The sequence below is a fragment of the Periplaneta americana genome, chromosome 14 (genome assembly GCF_040183065.1).
Source record: "Periplaneta americana isolate PAMFEO1 chromosome 14, P.americana_PAMFEO1_priV1, whole genome shotgun sequence".
In the NCBI taxonomy this organism is placed as follows: Eukaryota; Metazoa; Arthropoda; class Insecta; order Blattodea; family Blattidae; genus Periplaneta; species Periplaneta americana.
Window position 1 is genome coordinate 149,437,543 of NC_091130.1, and position 18,647 is coordinate 149,456,189.

At 34.2% G+C, this 18,647-nt stretch overlaps 1 protein-coding gene across 2 annotated transcripts in view; it reads left to right on the forward strand.

Annotated features, from left to right (window-relative positions):
• shakB (shaking B) overlaps positions 1-18,647 on the forward strand; it is a 121,290-nt gene that overhangs the window by 17,345 nt on the left and 85,298 nt on the right. For both annotated transcript variants that reach the window (XM_069846277.1, XM_069846278.1), the window contains exon 4: positions 4,175-4,364. In XM_069846277.1, coding sequence (XP_069702378.1) covers positions 4,175-4,364 — 190 coding nt within the window. The remainder of the gene's footprint in view (positions 1-4,174; positions 4,365-18,647) is intronic.

Here is an 18,647-nt window from a genome sequence, read left to right on the forward strand (position 1 = left end):
ATAAATAGATAAATAAATAAGCAATTAATTAATTAAATAAATAAGTAAATCAATGAATGAATGAATAAATAAATAAACGAATAAATAAATAAATGAATAAGTAGGTAAACTAATTAATAAATGAATGAATGAATAAATAAATAACAAAATAAATAAAGGAATAAAAGAATAAATAAAGAAGTAAATAAATGAATAAATAAAAATAAATAAATGAATAAATAAATAAACAAAAATTAAATAAATAAAGGAATGAATAATTAAATAAACAAATAAATAAATATATAAATAGATAAACGAATAAATAAACAAACAAATAAATAAACTAATAAATAATACATTAATAAATCAATAAATATATATATATATATAAATCACTAAATAAATAAAGAAATAAGCAAACAAAAATAAACGAATAAATAAATAAATAAAGGAAAATAAATAAATGAATGAATGAATAAATAAATAAAGTAATTAAAAGAAATAAATAAATAAACAAATTAATAATAAACAAATAGACGAATAGGCCTAAATAAGTAAGTGAATAACTAAACAATAAATGAGTAAACAAATAAATAAAAATGAATAAATATACTTAGAGCTATATGTATAAAGCAAACAAGAAATATATTCAAAATATTATTTATTTTGTACATATACTACTAAAATTTAATTTACAATTTTATATCGGCTTACAATACAACTTCTAAAACTAATTTACACCGTTCCTGTGATTTATATAAAAAGAAATAAAAATGCTGCACTGATTGTAGAAAATAGTGACTTACAGACTAAAATACTATAATCACAATAGTATTCAAGTACGTACAGTACTCACAATTATGAATATCGGTTGAAGAAATCTTTATTGTTTTCTATTTCCATTTTTCAAAATAATACATCTGTAAATCATTGTCACTTCATCCTTAACCGAACTGAATTCACGGATAACATCAGCTATCTTTTTTCCACTCTCGAATTGTTTTATGATGTTAACTAGATCTTCCACACTTAAATATTTTTTTCTTTGATCCTTGTTCCATTGTACTGTATGTAACACTCGTTTTCAAATTGAATGTCTGAATTTTGGTCGTTTAACACTATTTTGGTAAAGAAGATAAATGATTTGTTGTTATTCAGTAAAAGGACTGGACATATTCAAGTGCTAATTTTGTTTTGAAAAGTACAAATACAATATTTAAAAACAAAAATTACAAAAATAGCCTCGAAAGTATAGGCCTACTCATCTTGAAAGATTATTGGAATTGGCGTTTTTGTTGCTTATCATGACAATTTCTTTAAATATCGGTAATGATATTTGAGAGTCAGTTCTTCATGTCAAATGTAGCATCAAATCTACTTCTGTATTCTTCTTTCCCCCCAGAATAATAGGAAAATCATGTCTCGTATAAACGAATCATTGCAAAAGGTAAGACCACAGCACGCTTAACAATATTAGGTTACTGTCGTAATAGATTGCGTCAAAAATCATTCAAAAGACGATTTCTGCATTGCACCTCAAAATTGGATAAGACATTACATCAGATTTTAATGTAATCAATTGCGTAGAATTGACTGGTATGATTGTAGTTACAAACAGATTTCGTATCCAAGATATCGCTTCATTACTCGCAGGAAAATGTTCCGATAAATAGCTCTGCAAGTCACGTACCTACGTGTTGTAAGATGTTACTTGGAACTTGTTCACCCACTAATCATTTAATTTCAGTCAGAAATTTATGGAGAATACGGAAGTAATCACATCTGTTTTATTTGAAATAAGATATCCAGAACTCTAGTTTATTTCTGTCAAAGAAGTTTCATCACACATACTCTTTTCTTATTTTAGTAAGGATCACGTAAGAGTAGTTCCAAAAAGGCTAATTTTGTCGTATTCTCAGTGTTGCCAACAAATACCAGATATCACCATAGAGGGTAATCACAATGCCATGTACTGAAATAATAATAATAATAATAATAATAATAATAATAATAATAATAATAATAATAATAATAATAATAATAATAATAATAATAAATCTTACTTACTTACAAATGGCTTTTAAGGAACCCGAAGGTTCATTGCCGCCCTCACATAAGCCCGCCATTGGTCCCTATCCTATGCAAGATTAATCCACTCCCTATCATCATATCATCATATGCCATCTCCCTTAAATTCATTTTAATATTATCCTCCCATCTACGTCTCGGCCTCCCCAAAGGTATTTTTCCCTCCGGCCTCCCAACTAACACTCTATATGCATTTCTGGATTCACCCATACGTGTTACATGCCCTGCCCATCTCAAACGTCTAGATTTAATGTTCCTAATTATGTCAGGTGAAGAATACAATGCGTGAAGTTATGTAACTTTCTCCACTCTCCTGTAACTTCATCCCTCTTAGCCCCAAATATTTTCCTAAGAACCTTATTCTCAAACACCCTTAATCTCTATTCATTCATTCATTTCATTTATTTTATTCCATAGATCTTGCATGAGCAATGAAGCTTTAAGATGTGGAACAAGTCAAGAGTTTACAATATTACAATTACAATTTTTACAGTTTTACAATTTAATAATTTTCTACAATTTTTACAATTTTGTGCAATTTTTTACAATATTTTGGCGAGATGTAGTGAGATGAGGTGAGGTCCGAGGATTCGCCAAAATATTACCCGGCATTTGCCTTTTGGTTGGGGAAAACCTCGGAAAAACCCAACCAGGTAATCAAATGAAAGTGGGGTAATCAAATCAAAGGGGTTGATGCCGAGGACTCGCCATAGACCATCCGGCTTCAGTTCCACGGTTCTCTCAATATAAGAGTCCAAGTTTCACAACCACACAGAACAACCGGTAATATTACTGTTTTATAAATTCTAACTTAATAATAATAATAATAATAATAATAATAATAATAACTATAATATAGTATTAATAATAACAACGTCTCTTTCTTATTTACCACATCTCATCTTTATGTTGGGAGGTGTTTTCTAAATGGTTCAATAATTTGTGAAAGAGTAGGCCTATATTATTTTCCTCCTGGACCTGTCGCACATTATGTTGGTAATTAGTACATTAATATGATCCAATATTAAAATGTATTTTATGCTCGACCATGCCGAAATGTAGTAATTATACACCTGGTAATAGCCCTTTAATGCATCTCATTAAAGTACACCTATTCATTATAATTCAGTTGTTTAGCCAATGAAAAATCACCTTTGTACTGATTGTACCATTATAAAACCGCAAGTATCGATTATTCTCGGATATGCAATCGAAAGACAATTAGCGAAAAGTCACGGAGGCTGGAAATCGAATACTGTCGCAGAAGGTTATGTTCTGTTACTATAATAATTAGCGTTAATTGTAAATAATATTCAAATAAATTCAATTTATCATCTAGTTTTTCAATTCTAAATCAATTTCTAGGTTATATCAAGACTAATGTTCATGTTATTCTCTAGATTATATCAAGGTCAATGACATTCGTGTTTCGGAAAAAATCAATACTTTCGCGTCTGCGCACATCTCACAATTCAGGTCAGTTCACTCCTCACATAACCATAACATGAATACTTATGAATAATTTCAAGTTAGAAATATGGTCGAGCATAAAAAGTCGTATGAAACTTGCCTATAATGGTAATTAAGACGCTCGTGTGAAAATTATGAAATTCGCTTGCGCTCGTTTCATAAACAAACATATTTGCGTCTTAATTACTACCATTATAGGCTCCTTGCATAATGTACTATTGTTTGACAACATGAAATTCATTGCTTTGACTAAACAGTTTACGATTCACGAGACCTAACCTAAAAATCTATTCTGTTTGGTCACGTGAAATGATTAGTACGAATCCGGAAAACAGGATACCACTTCAAAATATATACCCTACTTAAAATATCACACACACATTGGCTAACACACACGAATAAATGGCGAGCACTGAAAAGGTGAATGGATGGTCAGACAGAGATACAGGAAGGCAAATTGGTTGGTCAACTAACTGATTGATGATTGATTGGTCAGCATAATGAGAGACCATAATTTTGTTTCCTTCAATTCAGAAATCTGCCTTTCCATCTCACAATGAATAAGAAATAAGCAATATATGGTAAGTGATTCAAATCTTTGTTTTATTGTAAAGATTTTTTTTACGTTTGTGCACAGAGACGTCCCTGAAGACGTCTTGAACGCATTCTGCTGGATCCACTCCACGTACACAATCCCTGGTGCATTCTATAAGAAGGTTGGCGTAGAGGTACCCTTCCCTGGAGTGGACCACACCAACAGCTGGCCTCCCGAGGACAGGAAGTACACGAAATACTACCAGTGGATAGGATTTACCCTCTTCATACAGGTAAGACAACAGCGTATTTTCTGTTCTATGCTATTACAGAATTTATCATCTCTCCTAATTCCAGATGGATTCTAATGCCGAGCGCTTTAGAACTAAGCCAATTACATGTTGAAGAATAAATCCAATAACTAGGTTTCCCTGTTACCCTTTCTCTAACTTCTCTGTTGATGAAACCGAAACGTTGGATGTCTTTACATAAAGGATATTGATTATTTTGTCTACGTTGATTATCATCAATCTCAGACTATCGTCGATTTTTTTATTAAATTTAGGTTAGACCTCTATTACTAAGTCTATATAGCTGTGTTAAGCAATGTTGACATTACTCCGGCTTGATAAAATGTTTGGAAACATTTAAGCTTTTATGCTTTGAAATATTCAGAATTTCGTCACTAAATACTTCAAATTTAAGGAAGTTGAGCCGTTACAGCCAATTTTCAAAACTGGATTTCGCTACCTATCATAGTTTCCCAATTGTACCACCGGTACCATGCACTGACCGAAATTTCATTAGAAAATGTCTTCCACCACGAGGATTCGAACCAGCGCGTATTCCAAAACGGGAATTAGGCATGACGCCTTAAGGTCGTTTTCACCAACGCCACACCGGTCAATTTACTTGTTATTTTAGTTTTTTACAACTCGGTTAAGAACATTAATTCGGATAAGGCTCAACTTTGTGTTCACCACATATTTTATTATCTTAGTTTTCTAAAACGCAAATTTTCCTTCAATTCACTTTGATGCTTAAAATTCTCATCTTGGGAACAGCACCATCTGTTTGGTACCGCTCGAAACGAGGAATTCTTGGAAGAAAAACTGAAGGGCTCTTGATTATAGTGACAGAAAAAATAAATAAATACGAGTATGTCGTCGGTGTAGTTGACTACAAAGATAGTTTTGTTGCCATAAAGAACTATGAGCGTTGAAAGGAGGGGAAAGATGCCCAACATGACATACCGAGAGAAAAATCTATTATTGGAACTCGCACAGAAACACAAAAATGTGACTGAAAACGAACTGATGGAGTTCCAACCAGGGTTAAAGATGATACGTGGAAAGGAATAGTAAGTAGCTTTAATAAATTCTCAAGGAATTTAACTGTTAGTTAATATGTCTGTGTCATAAAGAAACCATTTTTACATAAAAATGTAACAGTATTTATGTATCTGTCTGTTGGCAACTCTAGTTGATGCTCTGTCATGGACAGCACTAACACTAAAGCTGAAACTTTAGATAGCTTAAAACGTGTGTCATCGTACTCATGAAAATACGTAGCACGTTCTTTTATCTATCTAGAGCGTTTTACTCTATCTTCATGGTCATATTCATCATCTTCATCACTATCATTTTCTCTAATGTTTGTCAGATGTTGCAATCGCACACGAGCCATTTTATTTTATGTCTTTATCGTGAATAATCATTTTTAATGGTCAATTTTCCACGGATAAAATATAAATTGAGATAATGTCACAAAACCAATATAATTATGTTGGTGAAACCCAGAAGAAGTGCTATAATAGTTTTTCGATACAAAAACCTGGATAAAATAACTATCGGCTTTGGTGAAATCAGCCCCTAGGCCACGATGCTACGGCGCAGAAAGTAAAGCGTTCACGTAAGTTATGGCTGGTTCACAATAAACCGGGAACGGTAACGGCAACGAGAACGAGAACGGAAATAATGTTCAAATAAATGTATTTAGATGTGAGCATTCATAATAGTTAAGGCTGGTTCACAATAAACCGGGAACGAAAACGACACGAGAACAAGAACGGAAATAATGTTAAAATAAATGTATTTAAATGTGAGTATTTACAATAGTTATTCGTACTATCAAGGACTGGAATGCTTTACCTGCAGACTTACTAAAGGCTTTACCAACAACCAGAAACATATTTAAAAATAGGCTTAAGGACTTTACTAATAGACGATAATTATACACAGTATGTAAAGGATGTAAATGATATTTTGTTATTGAAGTGTGGTATCAGTGAAGAATTATGTTGTGTCAGTGAAGTGTGTTGTGTCAGTGAAACGTGTTCCTGTTAGGAAAGCTTTATAGTTTATAGTGACAGTGCAAAGTATTTGAACAGTGAAATGTTTTTGAAATGTTAGTGAAATCAGGATAGAATCAGTGAAATGTGTCGTAGTTCCAGTGCAGTGAGTGAGTTGACAGCGAAATGAGTGTAATGTGGAAAGGTACTTGTGCAGATATGAACATATCATACTCGTGGGTTTTAGTTCGAACTTAGGGTTAAGATACCAATTGGATTTATTTTAAATGTTATTTTAAGTGATAGTGCTTCATTTAATTTAGGATATTCCCTATTATTATTATTATTATTATTATTATTATTATTATTATTATTATTGTTATTATTATTATTAATATAAATTATTATTAGTATTAATTATTGGTATTATTAAGTGTATTTTTAATTAACAAGTTTATTATTGTCTTTATTGAGTGTAATTAGTTACCACTGCCACCGGATATATACCCATTGCAGTGTGAATAAATACATACATACATAGGCCTACATACAAACATTTATTTTAACAATATTTCCGTTCTCGTTCTCGTTATCGTTTCCGCTCCCGGTTTATTGAGGCCCAGCCTTTAATTGTGAATGCTCACATTTAAATACACTTATTTTAACAATATTTCCGTTCTCGTTCTCGTTGCCGTTTCCGTTCCCGGTTTATTGTGAACCGGTCTTAACTGTATATAGTTACCAGAAATTATACTTCGTCAGTGTGATAACTGACATTCACATCTGCAAGTTGTTATTAGTTGAGATTTTCAAGCAGATAACAAGGGTACAAAGTTACCAGTAATTCGTCATGAGCCAGCCTTTCTCCTAAGTCGTGAAATAAATCGACTGACGCACATTTCTCTATAAAACTATTTAATTAGTTATGGACCATTGTATATTGACAATGAGAATAAGATTTACATTTCACAATTTTTTTAAGCACGAATTTCAGCTGATATGTTTGTATTTCATTAAATTTATATCTCACTTTTCCAGTAAAAAAACACAACCTATACAACGTCCTGAAGTAAACATATGCTCGCATTCTCCCTGGAATAAAAGCTCTTGTCTGTTTAATATTTTCGACAGGTCGCCATGTGTTTGCTCACAGCGATATGTTAAATGGAAACATAGAGAGCCAAAAGTAGGGAAACAGATTACGTCTGTTTCATCACAACCTGCGTGCCTGCTTGCAAATATCGTACAGGCACCCGCAGCTGATTCTGATGAATTTCAGCATGCGTTATAAAGTATCTATAAGATTTAGAAATATCAAAATAACAGAGAGGTTGGCTTGAACAATGCAATTGATTGGCATGTCATTATTTTTTGAAAATGACACATTTCAAGCGATTCTCTCGGTGCAATATTACCCGGAAATTATTCATAACACGCAGAAATAAACCTGGGGTTCTTAATTAATCTTTACGTACAGGTTCTCCGCGTAACAGTGCATATTACTGTGGAATCCCGGTCACCAAGTCACTCAACTGAGTGCGCTCCTTGTATAATGGCAGTTGACTTAATACAAAAAGGTCAACATACATGTCGAACTTGAAGTCAGACCACAAACGGAAAAACACTGGGGGAGAGGGATTCTATCGGATGTTGTGGATTGATCTTCGCGTAGTTCAATAGTTAGAGCGCTTGGTACGTAGAACCAAGGAGACGGGTTCCATCCCCGACGCGCCGGAGCGAATTTTTCTCCTCTAATATTAATTATGTGATAGGTATCATTATGATAAGTGCTTAAAAAACAAAAAGACTTTATTCATAGACACTGATATGATATGATATGAATCCTGTACAAGTAACCAGTCGATAGCCGGGGCTAGTTTAGCACGCTCGTAGCACGGGCTAGCGAAATATCTATGCATAGCACCCCATGTGAATACAGCAAGGAAAAGTGTTAAACTATTACTTTACTTCCTATATATATTAACCATTGTGACTTTGTTCTTCTATAGTTCTTTATTATGCTATACTATTATATAGTTAATTTGTATACAATATTGTACAATTCAATAGTATTTCTATTCATGTCACTGTGTTAGATTTCTATTGACCAACTTTTGTTTACCTGCACATATCAGTAAGTAAATAAATAAATAAATAAATAAATAAATAAATAAATAAATAAATACATTTCTGATTATTTAAGTAAATAAATAATTAAATGTAAATAAGATAAATATAGGCCTATAGGCCTACATAAGTAAATTAATTTAAACAATAAATAATAAGTAAATAAATGAATATCTAATTATATAAGTAAATAAGTAATTAAATATAAATAAGTAAATAGTTTACCAGCGAAAAGTTTTCAGCTTTCATTGCTTATTGTTTTGTTTAGTCAACTGTCCGAAGACAGGTCTGAACCTCACAAGTGATACCAACATGGCACCACTTATGAGGCAACTGGGCCAGAAGATAATAGGGTACGGTGGCCAATTTCTTTCCTCCTCTATTGAATACATCGCCGATTAGCTACATATCAGATTTCAGGTGCATACAAACAATTGTTTTGTCTCTGACATATATCGTCAAGTAAGATGTACTGCCTGGATAATAAGCTTAGATGTACATATCAGCCAGAATGCCAATCAGAGGTATCATAGCTTATGAAGTTAGTAGTAGTAGTAGTAGTAGTAGTAGTAGTAGTAGTAGTAGTAGTAATAATAATAGTAATAATAATAATAATAATAATAATAATAATAATAATAATAATAATAATAATAATAATAATAATCGGAAGTCGTAACTTAGTTTCACACACACTAGATAAGCAATTGTGTCTAAGTGTATCAAACGACGTTCCACTAACGGTGTATCTTCCGTTTGTTGAAGGTCTGTAAACAGAATGCAATGAAAAAAAAAAAAAAAAAATATATATATATATATATATATATATATATATATATATAATTTGAACTGGTAATGGAAATAATGGGAAAACGGCTGAACGGATTTTAATGAATGACTCCTCATTTTGAAGCTTGGAACCCAAATATTTTCAGAAAAATAGTTTTCACAGAAATGTCAATTTTCCTACATCATTTTCCTACATAATTTTCCTATTTTCCAAAATCCATCTGTCATCAGTTTTGAGAACTAATAGCTTTTCAGTATAAGGCAGGTACTAAAATAAACAATATCATGGAGGCCATGACTCCAGAATTGCCAACAGATTCTCTGACATAATGCCAATAGGTCGAGCTTCATTTGTCTCTATATTGGTTACTAAAAACTTCAAAGCTTATTACGAAGGTTATAATTATTATCATGATTAAAATTTACAAATCTGATTCTTGTGTAATTTTATTAGTACAGCTATGTAGTGTATATAGGTTATTAAAAACTACAAATCTCAAGAAGGTTTGTTGAAATTATTTCCATTAAAATGAAATATTACAGTTGTAATATGGTGTATTTTGTCACTGATACACATTGATACTATTATTGATGATATGAAAATGAAACCTTTTGGGGTTATTTATGTAAGTAAACGTAGAGAATAACTTACATTAGATCTTCATTTCTATAATTTTCTGAGTAACGGCTATACATACATATGTTACTAAAAACTACAAATCTTACGTAAGACATAAATATTGTTATTAAAAATGGAATACTTATCTAATACACTCCAAAATGTCATATTCTTGCCAACAATCTGCAATGACCTGAAATAGCTACTACTTTACTCCCACATGAAAAAACCGCTGATCGTCTTGATATTGATAGCCTATTAATTTGAGCTTCCGCATTGAAACTCAAAGAAATGAAGATGGATATGTGCAAGAAAAGCATTTGGCATAAAATCCATTCTGAGGGAAGTTTTTAAAAAAAGATGCATTTGACAAGGTTAAACTTCATTGAGTTATGTTACTTTCAATGTAACATATTTCGCGGGGCATGTTTAATTATTATGGAAGCAAGTAACTTTAAAAATATCTGATATTCTGTCTGGAAAATAAATCTGAAAAATTTGTATTTAAACTTCTAATGAACTTAGTCTGCAGCAATTGCTGCACAAGCCACTAGTTACATTTTAATGCAATGGCCACATCGACACCAACAAGCATGAAGTCCGAGGTAGTCATTTAATTCCTTATGTTTGTGATGTAGTGGCGTACAAATCGTTGCATATTCGTTGTCAGTCTACAGTAATGTAGATAAGAATTTCCTCTGCAATCTGATTTGCTAAGCGTCTAAATATATGCGTCTCAAGTCCATTGATCCTGTTATTTCTGTGAAAGCATGTAGATGACATGAGTATATTCAGGTGTCAGCTGCAAAACCACCTACTACCTTCCGTTTCATCACCAAGTCTAATTCCAGTTCCTGGATTCACTGTCTTGTTAAATGTTGCGAAATTCTCTGGAAGAGAATATTTTTCATTTTAAGACACAATTCCGAGAACTTGCTTTGTCTTCGTCTGAAAGTATTTGCAACATCGCATTTTGGAAGCAATCTCGTTGTGAATAATGGTACAGATAATTAATTTTTTAAATGTTAGATATTTTAACTGTGTCTGACAACTGTCTCTAAAGTTCTGAATCTCATATTTACTCGTAGTCATATGTGCGACATAAGGGTAGCAACCACATTATAGATATACCAGAAAGCATATTCTACTTAGTGTGGTCCATTATGAGACTGGGAGTAGAAATTGCAGTACGCGTTAATTTGTGATAATTAAAATCAATTTCATTGTAGTTTTGGATAACCTACAATTTGAAGATGTTCCGGCCTTGGTTAGTTAAGACTCCAACTAAAAACGACCAGTTAGTGAAACAAATGAATCTCATACAAATACCAAAAACATACCAGGTTAAAAGCATATAAAGTTCTAGCAAGACCTGTCCTCATGTATGGTAGTGAGGCCTGGACTGTCCGAAACTCAGATGTTCAACGCCTAACAACAGTGGAAATGGGATTTCTAAGGAGGACTGTCGGCTACAGCTTGCTTGATCACAAAAGGAATGGACTAATTACAAAAGAATTGAAAATTACATCTATTTATGAACATTTCAACCACTATAGACAAAAATGGCTTAACCATGTCAATAGGATGGACCGTTCCAGACTCCCAAGACAAATTCTCCGCTATATACCACAGGGAAGACGATCTTTGGGACGCCCCCTGAAAAGATGGACGGAGACCGTAACAGGCCACTAGCCTAATACCTGCAAGTTCGACGACGACGACAAATACATCGAATGATGAAACACAGTGAATCAGAAGGCCGCAAGTGAAATTGAGACAACTTTCGGGGAGAAGACCCCAACTAAGAAAATACGAATTTTTATGATTGGAAGAGGTGCAAGAGTAAGAACGTAAACTGTCAAAATTGTACAGAATTCATGAATTTTTTTCGACGCACAGTAGAAAACAATGGAGGTAGGGGATTGCCACAAAAATATTAGTAACTTGGTGTCAGGTCCAACAGAAATTGATATTAGAGCCACAAAAAGTATATTCAAGATTTCGGACCCAGATATTTATCAAAGTTAACAAAAGATGCATTATTTTCTCAGTACCTAGTCCGTTTATTCTGCTGTAAACCCATGAAAAAGTTAAAATGTAATGCTGTATTATCTTTATTTTCAGCTATTCTGTTTTATGAATTGATTTAATTATTTCCTTTTGGATTAGGCTAAAACTATTTTACCACTTGGAAAACATTTGGAATAAGTGCGCCACTCAAAAAAGTTTTGTTTTTTAGTTTTCCAATTTTAAAATGACACTCGAGAGGACGTTAAGCGTAGAATAAATATGGGAGATTCGGTTGAGAAGCCTTTGTCATCCAGTCTGCTTTCATAAAGGTGTTCGAGAATAAGGTACTTAGGAAAATATTTGCAACTAAGAGAGGTGAAGCTACAGGGGAATGGAGAAAGTTACACAACGTACAACTGCACACATTGTATTCTTCACCTGACATAGTTAGGAACGTTAAATCCAGACGTTTGTATGGACAGGGCATGTAGCACGTATGGGTGAATCCAGAAATGATATAGAGTGTTAGTTGGAAAACCTGAGGGAGAAAGACCTTTGGGGAAGTCGAGATGTAGATGGGAGGATATTATTAAAATGGATTTGAAGGAGTTGGGATATGGATTATAATCTTGCTCTGGATAGGGACCGATGGCAGGCTTATGTGAGGGCGGAAATGAACCTCTGGGTTCTCTAAAAGCATTCGCAAATAAGTAGAAAACAATAGGGCTTGTGACAAAAAATTAATTGGAGTCAGAAGCAACAGGAGTTCGCATTACAGCTACAAAAATTATATTCAACGTTTTGGACTGGGATATTTGTGAAACACCAGCGAAGAAATACATTATTTCTTCCGTACCTACTCACTATTTAAGGCCTACTGTATGACGAAGAAAAAAATAAAAAAAGTAATACTGCATTGTCTTTCTTTCCAGCTATTCCGTTCTGTGGATTGGCTTAATTGTAACGTGGCTGAAATTATTTTCTTTTGGATTAGGCTAATTTGTAAATGTGATATGCTTTTTATAACGATGTTACATAAGGTGGGTGCTCCTGTTATGGCCATGTTCCTGATATGGCCACCCCCTTATTGTGAGTTAGTTAACCAAAAAATCCGCTAAATTGCAGCAGCATCCAGTGAAAGGGCAACCTGGTATGTCACTTGATCGTTTTCCATCCAGTCAGGTTGAGCAATATGGCGTCAGTTGCCTGTTTTGCGGTTTTCATGTGACCTCTTCTTATTTTTCTCTGGTATGTCTCCTTTGTTTTATGCATGTTTTTCAAAGACTTGTTTCATGAAAACCATCGTACTCCATTCAGTTTTTAATGTTCTGTTGATTGGTGTTGTAGTTGATGGAGTATCTTTTACGAGTTGTTCATAATCAAACGATTTTCGTGAAAGCTTACCTGCTCCTGATACGGCCATATCAAATGCACCATGGCCACATCAAGTTCATTTCACTTTTATTTTTTCACCTGACAAATTTACATGCCTTATAGCTGGGATTACGCAAAAATTTTGTATTTTAAGGAAAACAACTTAAGTTTTATGGAAAAATCTGATTTGACTACACTTTTGAATTATAAAAAGGATTATTAAGTGTCATGTTTATTCATTTTACACCAAAATTGTTTAATTTTAACACAACTGCGCTATCAAACTGAAAACAATCACGATTTGTAGAACATGGAAGAAGGGTGGCCATATCATGTGCACATGTTCCTGATATGGCCACTAGGTAGACTTTTGGAATTTGGGACTTTTTGGACAATTAAAGCTATTTTTATGAGGAAAGGAAATTGTTTTAAGAAAGTCCATTAGACTGAGAACGAGTAAGAAAAAAGTGGTTTACATTTTTTTCAAAATGGCGGCTAGAAAAATTCTCAAACCTTAGCATGGCCATATCAGGGACACCTACCTTAATTATAATTATGGTGTCGTAAGCGTGTATTTACAAAAGGACCCGAGAGGTACATAATTAGATATAGACCAATAATGTATAGACTACTGGATGTATTCCATTATGTATATTTGTTTAAAAGGCTGAAATGTTTTACTCCTTGTTATTATTTTGATTGTGGTGATGAGAATGAATACAAAATCGAGTAAAAGCAATAAACTTATAATCATATGATAATAATACACCTCTTTTCAACTAATGAATAATAATTTATTAATATTATAGAAGACAGGTTATATGACACTGATTCTTTACATGGGAAACATTTGAAATAAGTGCACCACTGGTTTATAAAAGATTTCGTTCTTTTAGTCCCAATTTTAAAGCATACACAATAGGAATACGATAGAACCTGTCTTACCGTTGCTTGACTTTTGGTAATGAATGGGGAAACGGCAACATTGATAAAACGGAAGTGGCTACCCGTATCCTTGTCCCGTTTTGAGTGCAGATTTTCGGAACAAGTGAAGAATGTTATTGTGTTATGTTGCGCACAATATGGTTAAATTCCCAGTTGTTTGCAATAGTCAGGCGTAAGGGACCTGACAGAGTAAACGACCCTTCAAGTGATGCGACTATCAATCATTTTGCCCTGATGATGGCACTAGTATACAGTTACGAAACAATTGATGTTAAATTCCAGCAAACGGTGGAACAGCCAAAAGTCTTCTTCTTCTTCGTCTTCTTCTTCTTCGTCTTCTTCTTCTTCTTCGTCTTCTTCTTCTTCGTCTTCTTCATCTTCTTCTTCTTCGTCTTCTTCTTCTTCGTCGTCTTCTTCGTCTTCTTCTTCTTCTTCGTCTTCTTCTTCTTCGTCTTCTTCTTCTTCGTCTTCGTCTTCTTCTTCGTCTTCTTCTTCTTCTTCGTCTTCTTCTTCTTCGTCTTCTTCTTCTTCTTCGTCTTCTTATACTGGCATGGAGCTCTTAAAGTTTAGCTAGTGTCTCCTTAACGATGCCAGTCCATTCCTTTCTATTTTCTGCCTTCTTCCGCCATCTTCTAACTCCCATCCTTCGCAGGTCCTCCTCCAGACAGTCCAACCACCTTAACCTCCGCCTTTCTCTGTATCTTCTCCCTCCTGAATTTCCATCAAAAATCTTTTTAATCGTTCTGCCACCATACATTCTTATCATTATGTCCAGCCCATTCTACTTTTTTAACTTTTATCTGTGTTACTATATTAGGTCTCTTATACAGGGACATCATTTTATTTTTACTTCAATTTTTATTGTACCTGAGTTTTTGAATGTACTTCACTCCCACCCCTTCTACTAGTAAACTTCCAACACAACCGAGGCCGCGTACATGCAGTCAAGCAGTACTGAGTATAGTACGTTCCAGAAATATGTTCGCGTTTTCTAGTGACGAAACAGCTTTCAATATTGAATCATATTTTCGCACAGGTGCTGTCGTCCGTTTGCCTACGTCGCATCCCGATTTTGCCCACCTGCTTCTGCTCACGCCGCTGAAAAGGCTAGTGGCTGGGCTGTCTTAGTCTTTTCTGAAAACATTAATTTCTGTTAGGAATTGGACGTCTACGCAATATTATGCAACTGTTTAAAATAACTTAAATAAAAGGGCCTCGTTAAATAATTAATTGTCACGTGATTTCCCCCCCTTCCTACGATCCTCCGACATAACTACTTGGACGGACAGTAGATAGCATGTCTGAGTAATTTTATTTTTTCGGATCGGACAGAAGTGAAGATTTAATTTACAGTACGTAAGGTTCGTTTTTACAGAGTAGGTACAGAATTATTTCAACATGAGTTATTAGTACGAAGGACGAAACTGGTAATTGGAATTAGGTACAATAATCTACAGTGCGATAATATGCACAAAAGGACTGAACCCTGTATCGAAATGAACGGTCACCATTTTCAAAAATGTGTTTAAATATCCATATTTTGATTATTTTACAATTTAACTTCATTCTCTATAGTGTACGCTAATGTGCTGTAGACAGTATAATATACACTGCATAATGAATACGTCCGCATGGACAGCTCAGTTCGTGAGTAAAAACACTTATTGTTAATACTGTACTGTATTTTGATTAAACAAAAACTTAATGAAAATTATCAAACTCGAAATTACGATATTTCCTAGTTTACGTAAATGGATTAACTACTTTTCTTCCCTCTTATACCTAGTAAAGGGATTTGTTTTTATTTTACGCAGTATCATCGAACTCCAGTCGTGGGAAAGGGTAGCAAAAGGTATAGCCAGGTTAATATTAAAAATGTTAGTAAAAATAAAATGATGTCCCTGTACAATTGATTATTTGTCCTTATTCTCCAGCCATCTTTATCTTGTATTGGTCCATAAATTTTCCTCAATATCTTCCTTTCCTATCTTTCCAACTGGAGTTTTATTTCTTCCGTCATAACCCAGGCTTCACGTCGATATATAACTACATGTTTTATTACTGTGTTGTGGATCTGTTAATTTGCTTTATTTCGACAGGTACCGTGTATTTCTTACTCTTGCCAAAGCAAAGAAACATCTATTACCTGCTGCAATTCTCTCTTTTATATATTTGCTACAGTCGTTATCATAGGTGACCAATGACCCTAAATACTTAAATGCTTCCACTTCCTTATAATTTACAGCATTTATTAATATTTCATTATTCAAGGTACCAGCCCTTTATCCTTCGAAGAGGTGGAAAAATTCAAATATCTTGGAGCAATAGTAACAAATATAAATGACACTCGGGAGGAAATTAAACGCAGAATAAATATGGGAAATGCCTGTTGTTATTCGGTTGAGAAGCTTTAGTCATCTAGTCTGCTGTCCAAAAATCTGAAAGTCAGAATTTATAAAACAGTTATATTACCGGTTGTTCTGTATGGCTGTGAAACTTGGACTCTCACTTTGAGAGAGGAACAGAGATTAAGTGTGTTTGAGAATAGGGTTCTTAGGAAAATATTTGGGGCTAAGAAGGATGAGGTTACAGGAGAATGGAGAAAGTTACACAACGCAGAGCTGCACGCATTGTATTCTTCACCTGACATAATTAGGAACATTAAATCCAGACGTTTGAGATGGGCGGAACATGTAGCACGTATGGACGAATCCAGAAATACATATATAGTGTTAGTTGGGAGACCGGAGGGAAAAAGACCTTTGGGGAGGCCGAGACGTAGATGGGAAGATAATATTAAAATGGATTTGAGGGAGATGGGATATGATGATAGAGACTGGATTAATCTTGCTCAGCATAGGGACCAATGGCGGGCTTATGTAAGGGCGGCAATGAACCTCCGGGTTCCTTAAAAGCCAGTAAGTAAGTAAGTAAGTAAGTAAGTAAGTAAGTAAGTAAGTAGCAACCCTTGTTTTGGAGGTGTTCATATACATCGTTTTATTCACATTTACCTCTAAACCTAATTTCTTTGTTACATTCTCCATTTGTTCAGGCAAAAACCTGCTTTCGAATAATTTTTTGATTTACGCAAAATGTGACGAGAGAGTAAAACTAAGTCTGGATCATCATGACAACATACGTGATGCAACTAGCAATAATTGTGTGGAAAAGTGTCATGTCCACAGCAAACACACCAAACGCCGTGAAACATAAGCGGTTAATCACAATCTGTCCCGCAAACTCTTGCAGTTCAATTACAATACGTCGACTCAATAGCGGGTGCAACAACAGCCTCTGCACTATAATCAGTGTCTTCAGAGATGACTTGATGGTCACGTGACAAGACATAGAAATAATCGTCAACTTTAATACGTACAACACGACGAAAGCAAAGAAGGTTTTCACGTGGGAATTCAGAGTGCCATCAAAAAACGTAACTGACAAATAAACACGCAACACAAGCTGGATAAACACACTCGTACATTCAACGAGGACATTAAGGCCGAAACACGAATTCACTAACTCAGATATTTCGTAGAGTTCGTTCTGAATCAGCCTCAGATGTCGAATTCGTGATATTTCTGAATCAAATGATTTGGTCGCTTTGCAAAAATATTGTGACGACGACATGAATACTGACATCAAATGTTCGTTCAGTATTGTATACCGACATCCTATATTTTGGACGATGGTGGAGAAAAGCAAGTCCATGATCAGGATCTGAAGTTCAGCAATTCCTTCTAAGTGCAACCTCAGGTCTTTGAAACCCGTTCCAAAGACGTAATTGCAATAGCAAAACAAAGCAGTTACAATCGTTGCAGCCAGCAGCAGCTCAAGTATCTGCAAACGAAAGATGAACTTGTTCACTACGCACGCACTTTATCCCAGTAGTGTCTTGTCTATGACCGTCAACTTCCTCAAAATATCGACCAATTTTCTGTTTTTTACGACGCCCATACTGATAGACACCGCACAACTTCCGTACAGCAAACATCTTGAGATCAGATCAGCCACAATGTAATTTGTTGACCTTGTGGGGTACTTAGGCAGAAATACAAAAATGTGGACAATTAGAGATGCAAAGGTTACAATAATATGTAATGTGCTCCGTATAAAACTGTGAAATTTGGTTTCAATTATAATATTTTCAACACCTTTATCAATTTTTATGTAAGTGATGTACACTAGACCAAATAATTTACACGCGCAGAGCAGTGGTTTGGTGGCAGAAATGAGATTCATGATCCAGTATAAATTTTCTTGATTCCAAAACACGTAAGCGCAAAGTTCGGAAAAAAAAAAAGTAGTTTCTTCTAGACTATTACACTTTTACTACGTCACACTACTTTTGATCAATAAAACGGTACGAAAGGAAGTCTTTCAACCAATCATGGCTGCTTACCGCACAATTTTATCGCGCCCCTA